The sequence below is a fragment of the Enhydra lutris genome, unplaced genomic scaffold (genome assembly GCF_002288905.1).
Source record: "Enhydra lutris kenyoni isolate GAN:26980312 unplaced genomic scaffold, ASM228890v2 scaffoldscaffold39, whole genome shotgun sequence".
NCBI classification, from domain to species: Eukaryota; Metazoa; Chordata; class Mammalia; order Carnivora; family Mustelidae; genus Enhydra; species Enhydra lutris.
Window position 1 is genome coordinate 16966408 of NW_019154123.1, and position 25635 is coordinate 16992042.

General features: G+C 43.0%; 1 protein-coding gene across 1 annotated transcript in view; it reads left to right on the forward strand.

The window, feature by feature from the left end:
• LOC111154942 (serotransferrin-like) overlaps nt 1-25635 on the forward strand; it is a 54188-nt gene that overhangs the window by 11171 nt on the left and 17382 nt on the right. The window contains 15 exon segments of the mRNA XM_022514902.1: nt 201-256; nt 795-976; nt 1768-1945; nt 3171-3325; nt 5133-5223; nt 6117-6134; nt 7188-7391; nt 10219-10363; nt 11669-11733; nt 14807-14991; nt 16165-16354; nt 21506-21595; nt 21598-21768; nt 22557-22651; nt 23520-23597. Of these exon segments, the coding sequence (XP_022370610.1) occupies nt 201-256; nt 795-976; nt 1768-1945; nt 3171-3325; nt 5133-5223; nt 6117-6134; nt 7188-7391; nt 10219-10363; nt 11669-11733; nt 14807-14991; nt 16165-16354; nt 21506-21595; nt 21598-21768; nt 22557-22651; nt 23520-23597 (1903 nt within the window).

The following is a 25635-nucleotide window of genomic DNA, read 5'->3' on the forward strand; positions in this document are numbered from 1 at the left end:
TAGTTCCCATGAGCTCATCCCCTCCTCATCTTCGTGGTATATCAGTGCCCCGTAGTGCTTCCTCAGCTATGGGTCGGCATAGAGGCCTCCATCGATCTCTGTCCTTGTCCCAGACTGGATGGTGTGACCAGACAGACCCTCAAGCCTGAGGTGAAGGGCCTGCCATGCAGGAATCCTCTTAATGTATTTTTTTCCCACAGGTGTCTGATGGATGACGCTGGGGATGTGGCCTTTGTCAAGCATTCAACAGTGTTCGGTAAGTAACAGGAGAATCTACAAATTCCCTCCAGGCAGTGGGCCCCCCCACCCTGTACCCCTTCTCATGGTCAGTGGTCACATATAAGCATACTGTATTCCTCCTTTATCATTGCTTGGGTTTCTACTTGTGCAGAGTTGTGTACCTATGGGGTCTACAACTGGACGCCTGGGGCTCTGTCCATCCTTCAAACTCCTAGACATGGGGACCCTTCTTCCTGGTCAATGTTGCCACAGCAAGGGATTGGGGGCACATCTGGTTGAACTTGGCCTGAAGTTGGTCGGCTGAGATGAGACATGTTGTGGGGTATGGGGCTGTTACCCCTGTACTAGGCATCAGATGCTTTCTTGCCTGTAACTGGCTGTGGGATCTCAAGCAAGTCAGTTCCCTTATGTACTCTGGCCCTCAGTGTTTGCTCTAGGTATCTCAGCTTGAACATGCTATAATTCATTGGGATTGCAAGGGATGAGGAGAGAGACTACACAGCTCATGACTCTGTCCTATCTGCAGTTGGCTAATCCAGGCTTTCTTCCCCCAGAAAACCTGCCAAATGAAGCTGATCGGGATGAGTATAGGCTGCTCTGCCCAGACACCTTGCAGAGGATGACAGTAGATAAATATAAGGACTGCCACCTGGCCCGTGTCCCTTCCCATGCTGTTGTGGCCCGAAGTGTGGGGGGCAAGGAAGACTTGATCTGGGAGCTTCTCAACCAGGCCCAGGTACTGAATTCACTGTCCTCCCTCCTGCTTAGTAGTCCCTGCTTGGATTTGGGGCATTTTCCTACATTCCCTTTTGTCACTATGGAATAACTTTTTTTTTTTTTTTAGGACATAGTGGGAACTGTGCCACATTCATCTATTTGTTTAAAAGTGCCCAGTGGGGACTCAGAGTCGTACAGAACCTAGTCCTGCATGATTGCCTGTCAGACCCTTACATTTTGGCCTAGTGACATAAAGATGCTCCTTATTGTTTAGTTCTGTTTCTTTCCATCTAAACCAGGACTTCTAGGCCAAGGGCAAATACTCCCTCCCCCATAAGGCCTTCCATGACCTCTGCAGAAGGAAATGATCTCTTTCCTAATGTCCTCTCAGCCTGACTGAAAGAAAGCCACACACACAGCCAGGTTTATTTCCCTAGAGCAGCAGAATGCCAGCCCTGAGCCAACCTCCTTTCGTCCAGCCCTCCCATCTGTCTATCAAGGGCTAAAGTGGTAACCACACAGTGTCAGCTTCTGAAGGAGACTGCATTTCTTAGACTCAGTGAGCTGTCAGCCCAACCAAGGAGACAGGCACAGAAACATATTCTGTGAAATAGGTTGTTGCATGACTGCAAGAAGACTGGGAATGGGGATGGTGCTGGGTGGAAAAAGGAGGTCTGACTGCCCTTTCTCCCTGAATCTTGACAATTTAATGGTTTTAATTTCATTTTCTGGGGTTTTTGTTCCCTCGGTCCCCTTTCACAGCCTTTCTTGCTGCTGTAGCCAATCACTATTGTGTTTTACTATACACAGGAATATTATGGCAAAGACAAATCTAAAGCCTTCCAGCTCTTCGGCTCACCTTTGGGGAAGGACCTGCTGTTTAAGGATTCTGCCCAAGGGCTTTTCAGGATTCCCTCTAAGATGGACACCTGGCTGTACCTGGGTTATGACTATGTCACTGCTCTTCGGAATCTAAGGGAAGATGTGCGTAAGTACTGGGAAAGGATCATGTGACATTTTGGAGCCTGGAAACCTGGTGGGTGCAAGGACCAGCAATAGACGCTTTCCAGGTACCGAAAACGCACCCTGACATTTATCTGCCCTGCCTTGCTGCCTAGTGTCAGACTGATGCTAAGTGGTGTCAGTCATCATGAGATGGGCCTGGACATCACCAGAGGCATTGAAGGAAATTCATACTTAAAATGACTTGGATTGATACTAGTGTTATTTTCCTTGTGTAAATCAGGGCCGCCCTACCCTCTGTGGAGCCAAGTAGGCTGGCACAAAGTAAGTGAAATAGGATACAATTGCTACAGACTTGCACACCTGCTGCCAGTATGATGACCAATGTGTGCAAAGCTGGCACTCTAGACAGCTTGATCCTGCTCCCGAATTTCCTCGGGTCATTGGATGTTTGCTTGATTATATTCATTCATTCAACAGACACTTATTGATCATGTAGCCATAGACTGTGCGAGGTGCTGGGCATGCAATGGTGAGACAAACATATATTAGATTCTGCTCTCATGGAACTTTCTCACCAGCAGAGAAGACAAACATTCTATGAAGAGTCACTCTACTGAATGACTTATTAAAAATGAGAGATTTGCTCAGAAGAAGGGAAAGCAAACACAATAAAACAAAATATCATGGTCTGATGAAACCATGAAAACAAAGAAGAATAGCTCCTAGAGCTGCGGTAAGGCTTCCTTAAGGCAGTGACTTGAACTGAGCCTGTCAGTCAAATAGATGGCCATTTACTCAGCAGACATTAATTGCAATGACCATAAGCCAGGCATTGCCTTTGAACAATGAGTGTGCCTTAAGCCCTTGCCCTGGCTGAGTTTATGTTCTCCACAGGGAGAAGACAAAAAACAATGAACACATAAGTAAGAACAACCCAGGTGGTTAAGTGCTATTTCAAAAAGAAGAAGAAGAAGAAGAAAACCCAAAACAGCCTGAAGGGATAGAGGGGTTGAGAAGAAAGTTGGCATCTAGGAAGAGATTATTGTTAAGCCATATCTAAATGATAAGAAGCCAAGAAAGAGATTGTTACTGCCTTTGTTTTCTAAGATGATGAATTCCTGGAATGGGACCTGTTTGTATATTGCTGGCAAATCCCAGCATTTTCATAAAGACAGTTAGCAGCATTCATAACCAGCAGGAACTTCTGGGGCTTCATCTGAAATCTGGCTCTTTTTCTTATGTCTTAGGCCCGGATACCCCAAGGGATGAATGCAAGAAGGTGAAATGGTGTGCCATAGGTCACCATGAGAGGGTCAAGTGTGATGAGTGGAGCGTAAACAGTGAAGGGAAAATAGAGTGTGAAACAGCAGAGTCCACTGAAGACTGTATTGCCAAGATCGCGGTATGTCACTCCTGCATCCATAGGGCAGTATTTCTGCCCCTGCTGCCTGCCTGTCCCTAAGGCTGAGGAAGTGTTCTTGGGAAAGATATAAAAACCTGGGTTCCCAAGGAACCCTGCCCTCATGTGGGAGCCCAGGCCCATGGAAGCTTCAGTACTTTTGAACTTATGGATCTGAAGGGCTCCTTAGGGCTCTGTTTCCTCCCGGTGTCAGCACACGGTGGAGGGCACTCTCAGCTTTGTCCACTTACGGGAGATTGGACCATGGTGTGAGTGTGCCTGAGACCCACGGTGTGCCATGAGAGGTTTGACAGGGCTGCTGATTGTACAAGCAGGTAGAAGTTAAACTTTGCATTCATAAGATGCTAGGTGATCACAAGATCATTCCACGATCTTGAGCATTCCATGTTTGCTTTTAGAGTTTTGAAAATCCTGAATGATACAAAAAGAAAATGAGAAGTACTTGTAATCTTCTAACTCCGAGAAAACCCTGTAAAATGGGATCATATCAGATGCACAATTTACTATATTTTTGCACCTGATACCTAGTTAGCTTTTCTTATGTCACAAATCATTTTTCTAAAATAGGATCTTTTATTTATTTATTTTTTAAATTTATTTGGGAAAGAGCAAGTGAGAGAGCAAGTATGAGTGGGGGGAGGGGCAGAGGGAAACGGAGAGGGAGAAGCAGATTCCCCACTGCGCAGGGAGCCTGATGCGGGACTTGATCCCAGAGCTTGAGCAGAAGGCAGACACTGAACCAACTGAGCCAGCCAGGCACCCCCAAAACATGATCTTTTAATGTAATCTCTTTCAGAGCGTGGATGTGATGCAATCCATTTAGCCATTTATCCACATTATCTATAACATCATTTAGTCTGTTTCTGGTTATCAATTATACGTGCATGTTTTACATTGTATGAATCACACTTGCACTTGTACTTTTTTTTTTTTAAGATTTTTATTTATTTATTTGACAGAGAGAGATCACAAGCAGGCAGAGAGGCAGGCAGAGAGAGAGGAAGGGAAACAGGTTCCCTGCTGAGCAGAAAGCCCGATGCGGGGCTTGATCCCAGGACCCCAGGATCATGACCTGAGCCGAGGGCAGAGGCTTAAACCACTGAGCCACCCAGGTGCCCCTGCACTTGTACTTTTAATCCAAATAGTTTCCCACATATTTGATTACTCCTTTACAGTGTATTCCTAGAAAGTAGATTTCTAGGCCCAATGGAAATCTTGATAATCTTGTGGAATTTAAGCATCTCTATAAAACAGGGCTTATAAACCTGAAAAATAGATCATTTGAGAATATTTTACTCATTAACACTTTGTTTACACCAAGCACTGAAAGAGCACTCATCCACATGGCCTGATTCGGGACTCAAGCCCCCCATCAGAAGGTGCTCTATGCCTACATAGGACACGTAGCCTCCTGTCCCTGCCTCCACTCATCTGTCTTACAAATAAGAACTCTTGGTGTCAGAAAGTTGTTGTGGAAATATCTCTGGGACAATGCATCTTATGAGAGAACAGGAGGACTAACTGTGGGTCTTTGCTCCTGAAGAAACTAAGCAAGGTACTCCAAAATAATCCTTAGTTCATCATGGTTTGGGTGAAAATGAGAGTACATTTTATTTTCTCTGCTGGGTATTCCTGGTGATAGACCCTTGGGTGTCTGGCACAGCACCTGCTCTTTCCTGGGGCCTTCATGGCCTATGCTGGGAAGGCTGCCTTAAGGAAATGGTTGGAAGAGTGGGTAGGACAGGAGATGGCCTCTTTTCACCTGCTGTAATGTGCTGTGTTTTTGCAGAAAGGAGAGGCTGATGCCATGAGCTTGGATGGAGGCTTCATCTACATAGCGGGCCAGTGCGGTCTGGTGCCTGTCCTGGCAGAAAACTACAGTAAGTGGAGGGGGTGCCTCTCTGTGTTTTATTTCCTCCACACCAGGGAGAGAGGAAATGGGAAAATCATAGCCTGATTTATACCACATTGGCCAGAAAGCTTTTGCTTACTGAGCACCTCCTACTTCCTAGACTCTGGGCTCTCTCATCTCTAATCCCCACACTCATCTTGAAGGATAGAGTCTTCCATCACACCTTTCACCGGGGGGACTGGCATCTTTGCACTGGGAAGTTCCAGCTAAAGGGGACCTCTGCAGAGGACAGCTGGGATTCTCAGCTGGGATTCCTGGCAGGTCTTCTTGCTTCCCAAATTCACACTTCTGTTGCCATGGTACAGGGATTCAAGTATAGTTGGCAGGCACCACTGTGGCCACAGGTCAAACAGAGCAAGAAACTTGAAATTTACAATTTTGGGCTAAATTCCAGAGGCCAGTGAGCAGAAGTGAATTTGTACAATCCAGATAGCCTGGACTGTTTGGGAATTGGTGAAATGTAGATTGTCTTCCTGGTTCTTTTTATTCTGAGCTGCACATGGGAATGGCATGACTTCCAAAGAATATATGCTTAATGACTTCTTCATTTTCTCCTCCAGAAACTCAAGGCCCTCAATGTAGCAGCACGGTAGAGGAAGGTGAGTTGGGGTTGGTAACCTCATGAGTTTAATTTGTATTGCTTTTGGGAAAGGGGAAGGTATGTTTAAATTCAAATCAAAAGTAGGTAAGGTAATGGAAGAGACTAATTTTTAGAATGCAAAAGAACCACAGAAAGATGATAACTGATAATGTTGGTTACTCTTTTACACTTGCCATTCCTTACATACAGGATTTCTCTTTAATTCTGTAAGTGGGTACCGTCATCCTTTAAGGATGTCTAAGAGGACCAACAGCTCACAGAGGTTACAAGTTGTCAGGGTTCCTACATCCTGCAAGCAAGTTCACACCCTCCCCAGCACTCCCAACTCCTTCACATTACATAAGGCCTGCACAGTTTTAGACGAGAGTTACACCAGCCAGGGAGTCTTGCTTATATGTGCCTGGCAGGGCTGAGCAGAGAGGCTCACACAGGCAGATGTCTAGGAGCATGAAATTACTGAGCCTCCCAGCCAGGGCTGGGCCCAGGAACCCAGGCCAATCTGGCTCTCAGCTGGTGCTCTGGTCGGGGCGGGGTGGGGGGGTGAATCTGGAAAGATGGGGCAGGAGCAAGACAGGAAATCTTGCCCAGGTGATCACTGGGTCCCACAGCCCCAGTGCTCAGACCTCTCTGGTCATTTCCCAGCCATTAGTGTGCAAGTCTGTCCTTGTGACTTCCCCTAGTACAACCTCTTAGCCTTTCCCCATCATTCTAGGACCCAGGCTCTTTGGCCAAAAATAGGAAGACTTGTTCTTCCTCCATGGATGATAAGGCTTCTCTTGTTTTCTGCTGTAAATAGTTGACTGAATTAACTCATTTAAAAAGTTGAAATCATGGGTTGATCTTCTATTTGCAGTTAAGGAGCAACAAGTATTTTCTGCTAAAGACGGCAGCTGTCATGATTTTGAATTTCTACTTCATATATTTATTTTGGTGCAAACCTCTATTCTCCATATCCCAAAATACCTGGCCAGAATATTCCCTGTAGTTTATTGGTCACTTACTACTCTTCCCTAATTGTTACTGTATAAAATGTTGGGAGTCACGTGCTCCTCAGGATCCACTCCTCTGATATTCCACAGTGAAGGGTGAGTTGCTAGTTTATAACTTTCATAGTTTTATGCATTTAGGGAAGTGTTATATACCAGCCATTCCTTTGATGATGTTTTCTTACTATTTTGTTTTTAATGTTCAGAATAATCTCCATCTGACAGAGTGACTGGTCACTTCATCTCAGTTTTGGGGAAGACCCTTTCAAAAACAGAAGGAATGATTTAGGATAATTTTGCTTTCACAGGCAGATGGCAGGCTTTGATTGTAGACATACTCTGGAGGGCCCAGGGGTGTTAATACTTTCTTTTTTGGTGTCTTTCTTGTAGGGTATAAGGCTGTGGCTGTAGTTAAGGCATCAGCAGATGCGAGCCTCACCTGGAACAATCTGCAAGGCAAGAAGTCCTGCCATACCGCAGTAGAAAGAACCGCAGGCTGGAACATCCCCATGGGCCTGCTCTACAGCAGGATCAACCACTGTGAATTTGGTAAGTGAATCCTGGGAGGATGCTGTGATAAGGGCCAGGCTGGAAAGAGGTGTTCTGGGAAAAGAGTGGTATGGAATAAAATGCTGTGTCCCTGGTTCTTTAGTAGTAAATTTTGGTTAAAGTGAACCTCAAGGAGATATCTAAAACAGATGGTAAGGTTGGGAAGGTGAGTCAGAATGGTTCTTTTTGGCTGCATATATGGCTTCAGTAGATATATGTTCACTTTCATCTCTCATGAAAAGGACCAGGTGAGCAGTCCATGGCTGATATGGTCATTAGAAGCCTAGGCTCCTTATCTCTTTCTGAGCCACCATTCTGAGCCTGCGGCTTCTGTTTTCAAGGTCAACCATGGTTGACATTCACGTCTGTGATTCAGGCAGCCTCCAGGAGCAAGGAATAAGGACAACTTGAAATATACGTCATCTGTGGTTATTGTGTTAAAGAAGACATCCAGGAAATAAAAATCAGTTACTTCAAGGAAATTTTCATTGCTCAGAACTTAGACTCATAGTCATACTTGGTTGTCAAAGAGGTTCAGGAATGTCATCTTTTATTGGGCATGTCTCTGCCACACCTATTTTGACCTTTGTTCAAATATTAAAAATAGAATGGCCATATGATTTAGCAATTTCACTTCTGGGTATTCATCCAAAGGAAATGGAAGCATTAATTGAAAAAGATGTATGCATCCCTGTGTTAATTGCAGCAGTATTTACTAGAGCCAAGATATGGAAATAGCTTAAGTGTCCATCCATTGATGAATGAATGCATAAAGAAAATGCCATACACATATACATGTATGTATATTATATTATATACATTATATACATATAAAACAAAATAAACTTTTAATCAGCCATAAAAAGGGATGAAGTCTTGCCATTTGTGATAACATGGATGGACCTTGAGGTTATTATGCTAAGTGAAATATATCAGGCAGAGAAAGACAAATATTGTATAATCTTACTTACATGTGGAATCTAAAAAAATCCCAAGCTCAAAGATATAGAGAACAGACTGACACTTGCCAAAGGTGGGGGATGGTGGAGCAGGCAAAATAGGTGAAGGGGCAAAAGGTATGAACTTCCAGTTATAAACTAAATAAGTCCTGGGGATGTAATGTACAGCATGGAGACTATAGTTAATAATTGCATTGCATATTTCAAAGTTGCATATTTTTTTGTTGCGTATTGCATATTTCAAAGTTGCTAAGAAAGTAGACCTTAAAAGTTCTCATCACAAGAAAAAAATTTTATAATGATGTATGGTGATGGATGTTAACTACACCTATTGTGGGGACCATTTTGCAATATATTGCAACATCAAATCACGTTGAACACCTGCAACTAATGTAATGTTATATGTCAGTTACGTCTCAATAAAAAATAATGGAGAAAAAATTAAAAGAATAAAACAACTAAGTCTTTGTTACTAAGGAACAGGGGATCTAAATGGCTGTTGGGTGGAAAATCCCTCCCACAGGCTTTTAAGCCTATGAGCTAGAAATGTGAGTGTGTGGGTCTCTTTAAGGTCTTGGCAGTCTCACTGAGGGAATGCCCAACATCTAGACCACTTGAAAGGGATGAGAAATCAGTTAATTTTATGTCCTCTGAATATCCTCAGGTATGAAAAGTCTACATGTAAGTTAACCACAGACAAATGCTTGCTTGCTTTCCTTTTTTTTTTTTTTAAGATTTTATTTATTTATTTGACAGTAAGAGAGAGAGAGAGAGAGGAAGAAAGAGAGACATGGCATGAATGAGCTGGGGGAGGGGCAGAGGGAGAAGCAGGCTTCCCACTGAGCAGGGAGCTTGATGTGGGGCTCGATTCCAGGACTCCGGGATCATGACCTGAGCCAAAGACAGATGCTTAACCGACTGAACCACCCAAGTACTCTAGACAAATGTTTTCTAATGGTTATTTACATCAGCTTCCTCCTTGCCACTTCCAAATATGTATAACTGCTTTAAAAGAAGAAGTCTCTAAAGACAGTTATGAACCAGACAAGTCCTGTGTGTGGGGACTTGGAGATAAGACCAGATTTCTGCACTGGAGTGTTTTCTGACATGAGAGGAAGCAAAATGCGGCTGGGGTGATATCCAGAAAGCTCTGGATCCCCACCAGCAACGGCACTATCTCTGCTTTTCTGAGCTTCCTGGCAATTTCACAGCCATGGGAGAGCAACTGAGCTGTGAGTAAAATCCCCTAGCCTTTAACTGAGTTCAGAGTTTAAAGTTCTAGCAAAGTCTCTTCTAAAAAATAACAAGGGAGGGACGCTGGGTGGCTCAGTTGGTTAAGTGTCTGCCTTCAGCTCAGGTCGTGATTCCTGGGTCCTGGGATAGAGCCCCACATCAGGCTCTCTGCTCTGTGGGGAGCCTGCTTCTCCCTCTCTCTCTGCCCCTCAGCCCTGCATGTGTTCTCTCTCTCTCACTCTATTTCAAATAAATAAAACTTAAAAAAAAAAAAAAAAGCAAGGGAAGGAAATTTCTGGAAATAATTAGCACAAGCTTGCAGAATGAGACTTGCAATTTTATCCCTTTTAAGTCAATTTTTACGTAATTTCCCTCTCTTCTTTCTTTAAATAAATGGTGACACATATAGGGTGCCCATGGAATCCTCTCTACCTGAATTATAATGGTCTACTAACTTCTATTCCCAGCCTCAATTAAGTTTCCTTTTAAAGCCTACAGCCTGGCAGGTCCTGAGTTGGTGGCAGGTCACTGAATATGTTCCACGTATCCTGGGCCATACACACCTGTTATGTATTAGATGAAGGCTATTCATATTGACTCAGGAGAAGCTGACCTCTTCTTGTCCTTCTGCACAGATAAATTTTTCCAGGAAGGCTGTGCCCCTGGATCTATGCGAAATTCCAGTCTTTGTGCTCTGTGCATTGGCTCGGCAAGTGGTCCAGGAAAGGAGTGTCTTCCCAATAACCATGAGAGATACTATGGCTACACAGGGGCTTTCAGGTGAGTATTTTAATCCTGACCCAAATACAGTAAGAAACCCAGCCCTGACAAGATTTCTTTTTAGGGACTAAGGTGAGAGTCTTACGTTCCTGGCCTGTTAGTCTTACATGTGTTAGGGTACCACAGTTAGCAATCATCTGTAGAAGCCTGTGTGAAGGAGCATCCAAGCCCCTACAAGACACTCTCCAGACTGGCAGAAAAGTGCAGATCAGAAGTTCTCAACAGGCAGTGATTTCTCCTTCAGGGGAATTTTGGCAGGGTCTAGAGATGTTTTTGATTATCAAATGGGGTTGGGTGCTATTGGTATCTAATTGGTAGAGGCTGCTAAACATTTTACATGCATAGGACAGCACCCTACAATAAAGAATTGCATGGGTCAAAATGTTACTATTGCCATGGTGAGGAAACCCTGCCATAGTTGAATACAGGAGTCAGGGTTCTGGTTCATGCTCTTCCATGCACCTTTGGGGAACCTAGAGCCAGCCATACTCACCTGGGAATGTACAAAAGTAAAGAACATGATTTCTACATTCCCAAATGCAATTCTATTTCATGGGATGTTTATTACTTTTATAAAGACACCTGTGCACCTTATTACCTTTTTAAAATATTTTATTTATTTATTTGACAGAGAGAGAGAGAGAAAGAATGAACAATCAGAGGGAGCTGCAGGGAGAGGGAGAAGCAGGCTCCCCAATATGTGGCTTGATCTCAGGACCCTGGGATCATGACTTGAACCAAAGGCAGACATTTAACCTACTGAGCCACCCCAGGCGCCCTGACCTTATTACTTTTTAACTGTCTTTTCTGATCCAGACTTGTGTTAGTAGTTCAGGAGTCCATCAACGGCACAATGATAGTGGTATTGTAATTGAGCTTCTCGGTAGTGAAGGAGAAAACAAAGGTTATCCTAATTCTCCAGTTAGAGCAACCTTGTGAGTTTGTGCAAATGCAATTCACAGTCCACAAGTTTCCAATTTTTACAAAGTAGAATGTGAGTAGGGAATCACCTTAATGGAACACTGCCCCTCTGATACCTCTAATGATGACAGGGAAATGCTGTAACTCCACTGTGCCAGAAGTTAGCATTCAGTGTGTGGGAACTGAGATTGCATGACCACAAAGCAAACTGGAGGTTTTTCTTGTCTGTATTAGTTACATGAGTAATATATAAGATTAGTGATAGAATGGGAGTCACAACTGCTGATGTCTGATGGTTAGCCCTGGGTCTACAAGCTGACCCTCCTGAATGACACATGTGTCTCTGACCGGCTCTCTTCTTTCTCCCTGTCTGGCACTCTGCAGGTGTCTGGTGGAGAAGGGAGATGTGGCCTTTGTGAAAGACCAGACGGTCATGCAGAACACTGAAGGTACATTCACATGCTCCTCTGTCCCCACAAATTGGGGTTGCTGGGCTCACTTATGCTCAGGATGTCTTTGTGGATGTGTTATGGACTCTGTTAGGCTTCAGAGCTCTGATTCTCAACCTGTTTGTTCAGTAAAGACAGAGATGTTTATTGGGGTAGGCAGAATAGTGAGGACCGTGAGGTTCTGGTGGTTCTGAATTCTCTTCCAGGAGAATTCACCCCATAGGTGCAGACATTGCCTTTCCCCTAAATACTTCAGAGCACATTTCCTAAGAACGAGGACATTCTCTTACCTACCTACAATGTGATTACCAAGATCAGGAAATTTATACTAACATGGATTTATACTCACTGTGTTCACAGTCCATATTCAGATTGGGTGAATTATTCCCGAAAGGTCCTATTTAACTATTTCCTATATTTCTGGGTCCAGTATATATTCCAAATAAATTCTAGGTCCCCTGAGAACACATAGAGACAATAGTACACCAGTGGGAATGAACACCAAGATCTTGGTTTCTAGAACCATTCTCCAATAGGATGAGCCAGGGCACCTTGGAAAAATAGGTGATTCTAGGGCTGGGCAGGAAAAATGAAGGTGAGCCTGGAACATTGTGCTTAAGATGTTGGGATATGTCAAAATATACAGGAGCCATTTTTAAAGCCCTCCTACTGGCCAAATCTGGGACATCTTGAACACTAAAAGAAATAATAATGGTAGTAAGAATAAAGTAGGAAGAACATAGGAATACATGAGTCTATCCTGATTAAACAAATGAAGGTGAAGGGAAAGATCTTCCTTATTGTAGAACAAGAATAAATGTAGAAATAATCATGAAGTTAAAAAAACTATCATTTGGCAAGTAATATAGTAATAATTGTTTCAAGCAAGAAGCATCAATGGGTACTAAAACTAGTGGGTGAATATTAGATGCTGTGACACTGAAACACCAAACAATTTCTTTTTTAAGTTGGTAAGAGTATTCCACCTACCCCCTCTGTGTCACTAACTGCTTAGAGAACCCGCTACAGGCCAGGCAGATATTACCTCACTTCCTTTCACATGTCCCTGTGCCCAACCTCAGCTCTTCCCGGAAACTCGCCTAGAGTGAACTAGCTCAGCACTGACTCCTCCGAGAAGCCTTCTCAGATGGCATCCATCCCACAATAGAATCTTCTGTCCCTGTGGCTAGCATTATTGGGTTCATCTCATTCTGTGATAAACTGAGGCCACAGAAACTCTTTTGAGCTCTTTTTTTTCCCTCTTATATCCCAACACTAACTATACTAAGTGGCACACAGAAGCTGCTAAGTGCTTACTTGAAGGAATACTGTGCTGGCTAATTTTTCTTTCTTCTCTTCTATTATTTTTGCTTTTTCCTTTAAAGGCTGTCTTTTTTCCTACTACCTGAGTGTTTCCCTAAGATTGGTTCTCTGTTATCCCTTGAAAATAAGTTTTGGGGGGTACTCCTCTGAGTGGGGCTTCTTTTGGCTTCGCCTCTCTACCCTGCAATGACTCCAAAAGCCTTACACCCTGATGACAACATACAGCAGAGGCCTAACCTCCCATCTAAATAACATCCCAGAGCCTCTAATTGCCATGTGGTCGGTTTTATGTACAAAGCTCATTGGCACTGCAGCCTCAATCTCTGTAAGCCCAAACTCCTCATATTTCTCTCAAAATCCACTCCTCTTCTCACAGCCTCTGTCCCTATTGAGGACTTTATCATATGCCCTGCCAGTCAGGCCTAGGTTAGTCTCTTGGTGGTCAGTACAGTGGGCAGTACGTGTAACACACCTTACACGCCTACAACCATGCCTCCTCCAGCCAGCTCTCCCTAATGAATATGTTCTCACCAAGCTGGTTCGGCTCACACAACATGCAGAATGTGCTCCACAAAATATAAAATATTATATATGTTTTATTTTGTAGAGCACATAATATATTATATATATAATATATATATGGGTACATATATATTATATATAATATATATATATATATATGTATTTTTTTTTTTGGTATGTGAGCTGTTTTCCTCCTCCAATAAGACTGCAGCTTGCAGAAGGCATGCAACATAGTGTTGAGCAAATTCTTACATTATGAAGTGGAACAGAATTGGTTTGGAGAGAATGATGGTGGATTTCATTTGGAAGGAGCTGAGTTGGAGGGACTGGTAAGAAAGGGGAGGAGAAATATTAGAAGATGAGCAAAGACGTATGAAGTTACTTGTGGGAGAGGCATAGGCAATTTGGAGTTTTCTATTAAAACTGTAAGTATATATTTGAGGAGAGTAGGCAAAGAGGTATTTTTATTTTATATATAATACATAATTTTATGATAGTGAAGTCACATATTAGTTGCTCAGATAAAAAATTAAATGAGCATTAAATAAAGAAAAAGATTTGCAATTCTAACTTTTAGATGAGAACTAAAAATTGGGAAAACATATTTGAGAATTGCCTCAGGAGGAAGGAGCTGAAACCCTGAAAATGGGTGCAATTTTCTTTTTTTCAGAGAGAATACAGAAATCATGAAGCTAGGGGCTAAGAACAGGGTACAGATCTGTATGCACAGAGGCATGTGTACATTTTCATGTAGAACCAGTATGAGTGTATCAGATTTAGAACACTCGTCCAGTTTGCAAAAGGGCCTTTGGGAAAGTTCTTTTGCTTGCTAATGCCAGATGGTATTGCACAGAGATTATGAGCCTGCTTAGAGGGTTGCATTCTTCATATGGTAGAGTAATAAGCCCAGATGCTTTGGAACTCAGTAGAAATGAAGATGTTTTTGAACATCATCCAAGAATATATAGCTTACTTTCTCCTGGTGAGGCGGGGCAGTTAGTTTGGGAAGAGGTGGTTGCTAGGAATTCCTGGTTGAGTGTGAGTTGAATCTGACCTATGTAGATGTGAGTGTCTCTTCCTCTCCACATCACTGTGACCCCAGTGTGTGTGATTCTGCTGGCCAATGGCCCCAGGTCCTTCACAAGTCCGTGGGTTGGTCACCTCCTCTCAGTGAGGGCACCTTGACCAAAGCTGTAAGCTGTGACTGACCCACCTTCTCTGTCTCTAGGAAGGAACACTGAAGATTGGGCTAAGAATCTGAAGGAAAAAGACTTCCAGCTGCTGTGCCCTGATGGCAGTAGGAAGTCTGTGAGCAACGCTGACAACTGCTTCCTAGCCAAGGCCCCAAATCATGCTGTGGTCTCACGGAAAGATAAGGCATCTTGTGTTAGCAAAACATTACTTGACCAGCAGGTATGGACCAGCCAGGGCCTCCCATTCTTTCCTCCTGGGTGGGTATTATTTTGGGGAGTTCAGTGCTAAATGCAGCCCATACTCAAGCATTCTCTTTCTGAAAACTAAAATAGGGAGGCTCGTTTCTTAGGCTCAGCTCTACTTATAAATCCAGGTTGCTGGAGATTAGCTCCCATGTGATCCACCTGTTTTGGGTCCACACATCTGCTTTCTTGCTCAACCCTGACCTTGCTCTGTGGTACACTCAATTTTCTCCACCTCTATCCTTTTTGAAAACGAAGGAGAGTGATCCTGAGTGCCAGCCCTCCATGATATAAGTCATGAAAGGTGGACTGTATTTCTCTTGTTTAGAGAGACCAAGAACCATTCCAACAGCCAGAAAAACACAGGATCCCTGTCCTCAGGGAGCTTGCCCTCTGGGGAGAACAATCAATCCAGGGCAGCACTGCCAGGGAGGTGGGGGTGGGGGAGGCTGCTTGAATATTTTAAGCATCCTCTACCCACAAACACCATTTTGCCCTCAACAACAGCTTCCTGCCTGCCATTAGTTGTTCTTTTTTAAAATTAAGATAGCATATCTTTATGGGTCCTCTTAAGGTAAATAATAATAATTAGCATTCAATGGACATTTTTTAGGTGTTAGATGTTAAACTTTCCATATTCATCATTTCATTATAATCCTACATTCATTCATTATAATCTTAGAAGACCTAGAGTTAAGCCTCGTAGGACAGTATCAAAGATGCAGTCAGACATGAAATTTAACAACTACCTGTACCACCCCTCATTGGGGGCGGGGGCTCACATTTACTATCTTTTTTGACAGTAATACTTGGAAGGGACATGTTTCTGTTCTCTCATTTCCTGGAAGCAGTCCCTGAAGCCATAACCAATGAAATGGGGAAGGAGTGACTGGGTGGGTGGGAGGGACCTCCCAGAGGAGATGAGACCAGGATGAACCCTATAGAGGATGCTGGGGCCTCGAGAAAGCATGAAGCTGGGGCCAAAAATGGGTGAATGCCAGGTGAAGGATATGGAAACACCCCGAGGCATCCTCTACGGCTCCCTTTCGTCCCAGGGCTGGTTTCCAGCTTCTATCCCCCTCAACCCTATCCTTGTATTCTCAGCTGCTCGCTGCCACAGGTCCTCATGCATTTTCCATCCATTTGACAGGTTATGTTTGGAGGAAATGGAAATGACTGCTCGGGAAAGTTTTGTTTGTTCCACTCGAAAACCAAGGACCTTCTGTTCAGGGATGACACAAAATGTTTGGCCAAACTTCCAGAAAGCACAACATATGAAAGTTACTTAGGAGCAGCATATGTCACAGCTGTTGCTAACCTGAGACAGTGCTCCACCTCAAGTGAGTAGGGGGAAAGCATGGGGGAAGCTGATAAGCAAACACGGGGAGGGAGGGGGGGAGCATTTCTGGGTGGTGGGTAGATAAGGAGGAATGGGTTGTGGCCCTCCGGGGATTAACAATGGAAATGGGCAAGATGAAATGATGAGAGAACACGGTAATCCCCGCATGTGTGAAAGGCTACTTGTATGGGTAGATGGTAAGGCAGACACAGGCTCAGGGCACTAAGGTAATGAACCACTCAGACATGAAGAAATTCCATATTATTACTAAGACAAGGAAGAAGCTGCATGTGCCCATGCCCATTGCTCTGCAGAAATGCCTTTTTTTTTTTTTTTTAGATTTTTATTTATTTATTTGACAGAGAGAGATCACAAGTAGACAGAGAGGCAGGCAGAGAGAGAGAGGAGGAAGCAGGCTCCCCGCCGAGCAGAGAGCCCAATGCGGGACTCGGCCCCAGGACCCTGAGATCATGACCCGAGCCGAAAGCAGAGTCTTAACCCACTGAGCCACCCAGGAGCCCCAGTAAACTCTTTTTTATACAGAGCTGCATCATCCAATAAATACAGTAGCCTCTAATAATCTATGACAATTTAAATTTAAATTAATTAAAATTAAACAAAATTAAAAATTTAGTACCTCAGCCACACCAGCCACAATTCAAGTGTTCAATGGCTACACGCAGCTCCAGATAGGTGAGCAAAGAGAAAGTTTCCATCATCGCAGAAAGTTCTTTTACACAGCACTACTCTTGTGAGCTTAACAATGACAAATTTTATAACCATAAAGTTGCTATACCTACTGCTCATCTAGAACACCATTTTTCTAAGCATTACAATACAATAAAACACACCTTTGCACTGTAACTATGTTGGACATCATTTAATCACTTGAAATCATTTGGAAGATGTGGGAGAAGAACATGTGCATGGAGGGAGGTTGTGCTATAACTTTTGTGTGCATGTAAGTGAGCCATGGTCCTTAAAATACTGATTCCCAGGCCCTGGGGAGACTGATTCAGCACGTCTGTGCCAGGGTCCCATAATTCCAATGTAAGGAATGTGCTTACCAATAGCCACTGCTGTAAACACCTAGGTTACATTCACCTACCCTATATGCTTCATAAGGGGAGAAAGTCTGGCTCTGCTCTTCTCTGCTCCTTCTCCAGCCCCTAGCAAAGGAAACTGGCATGTTCTAGGTGCTTGCTATATTAGTTCCTCACCTCTCTAAGGAGATCAGAGAGGACAGTCCTACCAGGTTCCTCCCAGCTACATGGATTTAGGTGTGGGAGCCCTGCCTATGAGACACAAGGTAGGGGATGATACAGGGCAGGGAAACCATGTTACCATCCTTGCTGTGTGGTACTGCCCAGAAAGACATAGGAGCTGTGCAGGCAAGTGGAGAAGGCTACTGAGAGAACGGCCTGGTCCACCCATCAGACCCCCAATGGGTCTGAGTGCTTTTATATCAGGCTTAACTAATGATTCACTCAACAGAAAATAAGTATAATAGGCTTTTGACTGCCCTACCTCTCTTCTCTGTCCCACAGAACTCCTGGAGGCCTGCACTTTCCACAGATATTAAAATCCAAAAGATGGAGCCACACCAGATGGAGATGGGAGCTCTCGTGACCCATAAGCTTCCCTCTGGGTCTCACTGGCCTGAATGGTTTGTTTGGTTTCACAGTTCGGTGGTGGTACCTCTGTAGAACATAAAATAAAAATTATTATTGGTGTTATCTTTTAAAAACTTCATTGTTTTCTAAATGTTTGGCCTGGAAGGATTTTTTTTTTTTTTTTTTTTTTAAGTACTGACTAAATACATGTGCAAATGAGCCCTTCCTTCAGAGCTTAATGTTCATCTGACCCCTTCCATAGCTTTGGTCTTGGTGTTACAGCCACACCTCCTGGGTACAGTTCAAGTAGAAATTCTTTCTGAAAGGGGTCTGCATGCTTACTGTAATAGAATCAAGTGTATGTGGTTGTATGTGTGTGTGTTGCTAGCGAGGGGTTAGGAAGGAGAGTGAGATATTGAGATGGAGTGTTCAGAAGAGGACAGAAAAAGAATATAGAAGACATATATTTTTAAGATATTTTAAATGAATTTCATCAGGTATATTGAATCAGGTCCTGATTCTAGCAGGTCAGAAAAGTGAACCACTGGAACATCTGAAATTATCGCTTGACCCTGATTCCCACAGTAGTCACTGCCTTGTCTCCTCACTCTTTCCACGCCTCACTTATTAATGGTTGAATACCCAGAAACCGGTCTTCTGCTCCACTCACTTCCTTGCAGCTACCCTAGCCAAGGTCACTGCCCATCTGCCAACTGTGAAAACCAATTTTAATTCTTTCAATCCTGAGTCTGTTAACTGCATTTGATACCGCTGACCACTCACCAATCACATGACTGGAGTCCCTGAGTCTAAGATTGTTTCCACCATGCTTTGGAGCTACAGGGAATAGAAGAGGGAAAAATATATCTGGTAAATGAGACATTATAATTAATGGAAGAGATGGGAAAAATTGCTTCACTACATTTATTTCATTGTAACTCTCCATTTGCTGTTTGAATGAAGAAGCACAATACTTTCAGCAAGCAGCAGTGAGTATCTGCCTGTCCTTCCTTTGGGTTCATCTTCACATACCTCCTGGAAGTGTGTGTTGGTGCGGATGTGAGAGGACAGGAAGCAGCTGATCCTCTCCTGCTCTGATTCCTGAGAACCGCACCACCTTCCCACTTGAGTATGGAAGGCATGCCCATTTCTTCTGCCTTTACCCAGGAAATATACTGGAAATTAAAAAAAAAAGTCTGTGTCTTCTTAAAACCTTCTTTCTTTCATCATTCCCAAACTTTACCACCAAGGCCGATCTTTCTCATTCACATAGCTCTGACTAAAAATTCTTACACAGTTGGGATAGTAATGGTAGATGTTCCCCCATTTGGCCCTTCCTCCTTCCCTTCACTTTCAGCTCCTAGCAGAGGAATCAATGGTTATTGTAAAGGAGCTCTGTGTGTGTGTGTGTGTTTGTGTGTGTGTGCACGCACATTGTGGGTGGTGGATACAGAGCAGGGCCCAGGACCACAAGAAAGAAAGAAAAAGAGAATGTGGTAAAATTACTGTCATTTCTGATAGTCTTAACTGATAATGCTAATTTAAAATAAAGTAGTTGGTTTACTTTCTTTAGCCTCACATCTTAAATATCCTTTCTTAACCTGGAGTCCCCGTATGCCTACATTTATCAATGAAATGCCTGGAAAATGAATTGTACTATGTTAGAGCATACAGTTAAGCATAAAGGAGCCCACTGCCTGGGCTTAATGGATAAGTTATTTAACCCCTGCCTCATTTGCCTCTGTAAAATAGAATAATGGGTTGCTGTGAGGATTAAGCAAATTAATAAATTAAAATGATTTCAAACAGTGCCTGGCACTAGCAAGTACTCATTAATGTTAGCAATTACCGTCTAACCCTCTTCTCCATCTATCTGTCTTGCTTCCAAACCCATCCCTCTACTCCATTCCTCCCCTCACTCTTCCCTCCGAGTTTGTTTTTCATTCAAGTCCTCATCATAGGAGCCCCTTTGTTACAAGAGCTGCTGCTGACCGCTTCCAGGACATGCCTTACTCCTGTGCCACTGACTCTTCCTTTTTAGGTATCTTTGTGGGTTCCTTTCTCCTCACTTTTCATTCCGTCCCTGATTTTAATGACAACTTACTTATGCTTGAAACTCAGAGGAAAATATAACACCTATTGCTGAGACTTTACCTCTGTTTATTCTATCACCTGGTTTATACAAGATTTTAAAATGCCCCGAGGCACCTGAAACTCAATATATAGAAAAGAGAGGAAATTTTCATTCTGGTTATGACCTCAACCCCTCTAGTTCACTTTATGCACTCTGATCTTTTTAGTATAAAACATCAACTACTTCAGATGCAGTCTTGGTAACTCTCCATCTTAACTCAGCACACCCAAATAATCACCACATCCTATATATTTTCCTTCTACACATCTTTCAGATCTTTCGTCTCATTCCACACCTACACCTGTTTTCCTGGTTCAGACCCTGCACATCTTTTGCCAAAACACAGCAACAACTCCCAGCTGGTCTCCCTGCCTCAGTCTTTCCTCTCTCAAATCACCTTTCTCCATTTATCTGCCAATCATCTCTATTACCCCCAACGGAAACTTCTTATCCCATTCTGGATGTTGTCTAGGTTCCTCAGCATAGCACACAATCACTTCAGGTCATACCTGCCAACCTTTTCTGCTTCATCTCCTGCCACTTCCGCTGAAATGACATCAGCTTAGTGACAGACTGCAAACTAGCAGCTCCTAGGTGGGCCACTTCTGGGCCCCCAAGGTGTTATATTTGGGTGACAAGTTTTTGTTGTTGTTGTTGGTAGTGGGTTTTTGTTTTTGTTTTTGTTTTTAGTGTTTTTCATTACTTGATGAAATTTGGAAAAGTGGAACATTTCCCTTCTGGCTTCTCTGGAAAAACTGGAAGAACAGGCCACTATGGCCCCACATACCTGCCTGGCAGAAGTAGAGGCTGTCCACTCTGGGCAAGAAGGACAGCCGCACTTTTCAACAGCTTCACCCCACGCACTGATTTTCCTAGCTGCTTCCCACAATGTCGAAATCTAAGTTGCAGCCCTAGACTTACAGTATAGGGACACTGAATTGCTCGTTTTCTTCTACATAGAGCACTTTTTCTCCTTTTACACTTGCAGAGGCTGACCCATACCTCATGGCTCAGTTCCTCTCACTTTCCTCCACGAGCTTTTCTCTGAACCAGTTAAGGATTATAAGTCCCTTTCTGTATTCCCATATCGCACCGTACATTCTCCGTCACATCCCATGCCACATTATACTCAGATGAAATATTTGTGTAATCCTTGAGTTCCTCACAAGACTCACCTCGGGAAGGGAGCGACTGGAAATTCTCAGTAAAGATTTCTTAAGCCATTCATTTTATTCATCCATCATTCCGTCAACACCCATGAAGAGGGAGGAGATATTCAACTCCTACCTTAAGGGATAAGGAACGTCACTCGTGAAATTCCGCGAAACGCGGCTGGTTCACTGGAAACAGTGCGCAAGAGAACTGCAACTCCCATCAGGACCTTCGGGATCCCCGCCCCTGAAAGAGGAAATATAAATTGAGGACTACCACTCCCGTGATGCTCCGCTTCGGACGCCTGCGCAGAGTCTAGGGCCACGTGGCTTTCGCGGCGCTGGAGACCACGAACCTCAGCCATGGCTTCCGCGGACACCCGGCGGGTGGCGAATGGCGGCAGTGTCGGGGGAGCCTTCCAGCCCCACCTAGACTACTTGCGGCAGGAGCTGCAGCAGAGGGACCCGACACTGCTGTCAGCCGTGGTGGCGCTTCTCGCGGTGCTGCTGACGCTGGGTAAAGAGGCGGTGGGTGGTTTTGACGGGTGTACGGCCGGCGGGGTTCCGAGCTTGGACTGGGCTTGAGCAGACCGCGGACGAAGGGCGGCGAGGGCACCTGGGGGGCATCTAGAAGGGAGACTCACCTCTTATACCAGCCTGCCTTGGTGCCTGAAGCACGGGGAGTAACGTTCCATTAAAGAAGATTGCCTGCGACACTTGGAGTGACGTCCTGGTCCTTGGGGGCGCGGGTTATTCTTCCTTTATGGGCCCTGTTACGCCTGAGCGCGCGGTCCTTCCCTCCTCCCGGACCTCCCCCCCACCCCCCACTTTGCTCTTACTGCCAAGACTCACGCGGTCTTCACTCCAACAAATTTGCGTCCTGGGCGCTGCGGATACACAGTAAGTCAAGATTGCACTTGAGAAGTCCACGATCCGCAGACACAGAAAGGTTGACAGTTGATAGTGGCTGGCACTTAGAGGAGTCCCTAATGATAGAGTAGAAGGTTAGTTAGACAGGAGGTGGAGGCAAGGACGTTGATAAGTGGGTTACACATTGAAAGCCTGGGGGCAGAACATCACATTTATGGGAATCCAAGAACCCAGAGCTCCGTTCACTCAGCTTGGACTCTCCCACCCGTAACACTAACAACAGTAATGATTATAGTGATGGTGAAAACAATAAAAGTTAAGTTCCAGCTGAATGAGGTGTTCTGTGATTAACTTCTGTTAATTTCCCTACCCCAGCAATACAGGTGTACTGTTGATGATCAAGGCATAATTTTGGTTGTTTTTCTCTATTCGCAGTGTTCTGGAAGTTCATCCGGAGCAGAAGGAGCAGTCAAAGAGCTGTTCTTCTTGTTGGCCTGTGTGACTCTGGGAAAACATTGCTTTTTGTCAGAGTAAATGCTTTGATTTACACCTCTTCTAAAGTTAATAGGAAATGTTAGGCCATATCGTTATTCCTGTGAGGTCATAGTTCATTCTGGAAAGGAAGCTGATGCTCACAATTTGGGGGTTAATTCTTGATTCACTTGGAAAGACTTGAAAAACTTGAACAGGCTCTTGAAAAATTCATAAACTGGGATTTCTTGACCGTTTCTGTTTTCTTGCACTTGCCAGTTACTAACATTTAGTATTTATCTCAAAAGTTACATAGTTTTATGGAACTACTTTCTTGTGGTGTCCAAGGATGCCAGAACAGTTGAAGAGATAGAAGACAGTGATCTGTATAGGGTGTATAATCTTGTTTAACAAACTTGTCTGAGAACTTGTCAAAGAAGTTTTTTAAAAGGTTGATTCTTTGACGTATTGGGCCACTTAGCCATCTTTTCACTAATATTTAACCTACTATTTTAAACAATTTTTCGTTATGGAGAGAAGCAGAGGTTTTCTTATTATTCTTCCTTTTGAGAAGATAAGTTATTTCTTTTCTACTACAGAAATGTAACTTGTAATCATTTGTGATGATTAAAAATGTTTATGGAAGTTTGGTGAATTTGGCCACTAAGGATTTGAAACTAGGTTTTTTGTTTCTGGTTTTTTTTTTTGTTTTTGTTTGTTTGTTTGTTTTTTTGTTTTTTTGTTTTTTATCGTGGAGGGGGAATGAAGATGCAATGAATTAGATTTTTCTACAAGGGAAAAACAGTTGTTGCAAGCAACATTCATTTATTTGACCTGACCAACTGGAGAGTTAGAACAAAATTACTCTCTTTAGGTTTGCTATTTACTCTGATCTCCCTCAAATTGTGTTTTTTGTTTTTTTTACAGTTGTTAACTGGCCTTTACAGAGACACTCAGACATCTATCACTGACAGCTCTGCTGTGTATAGAGTCAACAATACCAGGGTAAGGGGTTTGTAGAATGTTGGGAGTCTGACAATTTTACTTTGGTGCATCAGGGAAGGATATTTGTTATATGAATTAGTCTGATGGTTTAGGTACCATTCATAGCTTATTTTTATGGATAGATAGAGGTCATGTAACAAATTCTGCTTTTGGTCATCCAAGCAATCTTGCCCTCCCCTGTTTTGTTGTACTTCATACACACTGATGTTATATCATTTTACTAGTTTTTGTTTCTATGTCTTCTTTCCAACTTTACCATGAGTTCTAGAGGGTGAGCATTAAGCCTTTTCCTTTATATTTTGAAGTGGTAATATATGTATATGGGACAAAAATTCAAAAGGTTAAAAGGAATATTCAGTGAAAAGTAATTTTGCCTTTCCTGTCCCTACTAGGTCTTCTCCTTAGAGGTAATAACTTACTATTTTCCTATGGGCTCTTCAGGTGGTCTGTGCATATGCAAACCTATCTATACATCTGTTAATTTTTTTTCTTAAGATTTTATTTTTAAGTAACTTCTTCACCCAACACAGGGCTTGATCCCACAATGCCGAGATCAAGAGTTGCCTGCTCCACCAGCTGAACCAGCCAGGCATCCCAATTATTTTCTTTCTTAACTCTTTGTTCTGCCCACTGTTTTTTGGTTTTTTATTTTATTATTATTTTTTTAATTTTAATTTAAAAATTTTTTTAAAGATTTGTTTATTTTAGAGAGCAAGAGAGAGCATGAGCGAGAGAGAGAGAACACCCATGCACAAGCCAGGAGAGGGGTAGAGGGAGAGGTGAGGGGAGAATCTCCAACAGACTTCTTGCTGAGCATGGACCCTGACCTGGGACTGGATCCCAGGACCCTGAGATCAGGATCTTAGCTAAAACCAAGAGTTGGGTGCTCAGTCCACTGAACCACCCAGGTGCTCCATATTTTATTTATTTATTTATTAATTTTTTTTAACAATATGACTAATACAGTTGTGTTGTTTTGTTTTTCTCCCTCATTTGTACACATAGAACCACCTGGTTGATTTGTGAGCCACATAGTATTCCATTATGTGGCTGCACCATTCAATTAAGTTCTTGTTTAAGAACTCTTTTAACAAACATTTAGTTTGTTGTTACAATCTTTTGCTTTTACAGTGTTGCAGTGGACATCTTAAAGAGTATACATGAGTATATTTAAAAAATACCAGTAAGGAAATCATGAGAAGAATGTTTTATGTACCTGTTTAGCTCCAGAGTATGGATAGTGACTGCCAAGTCTATTGTAATGAATAAGTATTTGGTGAGTGGAAGAAAGGCTGGGGGCTGGTTGGAGGGGTAGGTGTATAGATGAATGAATGAGAATGGTTAAGAGACCTTTTCTCCTTCTTTGTGCTCCTTGCCCCTTTTCTGGTGCCTCCAGAATTAACATTGTAAACAAAGATAGACATTCTTCTAGATATCTTACAGATATTTATTGCTTTTTTTTTTTCAATAATGGTACTCTTTCTAGCCCAGTCCTTTTTAAACTCCCAAGATTTTACATTTTGAAAGGTCAGATTTGGGAGATCTTTAATTCTTGGGGGACTTGTGCCAGGTTTTTTTAAGTGGGATATTCCTGGGCATACTTTAGACCCTTACTTTACAATGGAATAGCCATTGGCTGTGTGAGACATATTAAGCATCTGAAATGTGACTAGTCCAAATTGAGGGGTACTGTAAATGTAAAGTGTACACCAGATCTTGAACTTGGGATGAAAAAGTAAAATATCAACAATTTCTTGATTTTTTTTCCCCTTGTTTAAAAGATACTTTAGATATGTTGGGTTAAATAATACATATTATTAAATTAACTTTGTATCTTTTTACTTTTTTCCTTTTGGAAAACTTAACATTATATATGAAACTTGCATATTTTTACTGAAAATGTAGCGGTGCGTGGGTGGCTCAGTTGGTTAAGCAGCTGACTCTTGATTTCCACTCAGGTCATGATCTTAGGGTTATGAGATTGAGCCCTACATATGGCTTTCTGCTAGGCATGGAGACTGCTTAAGATTTTCTACCT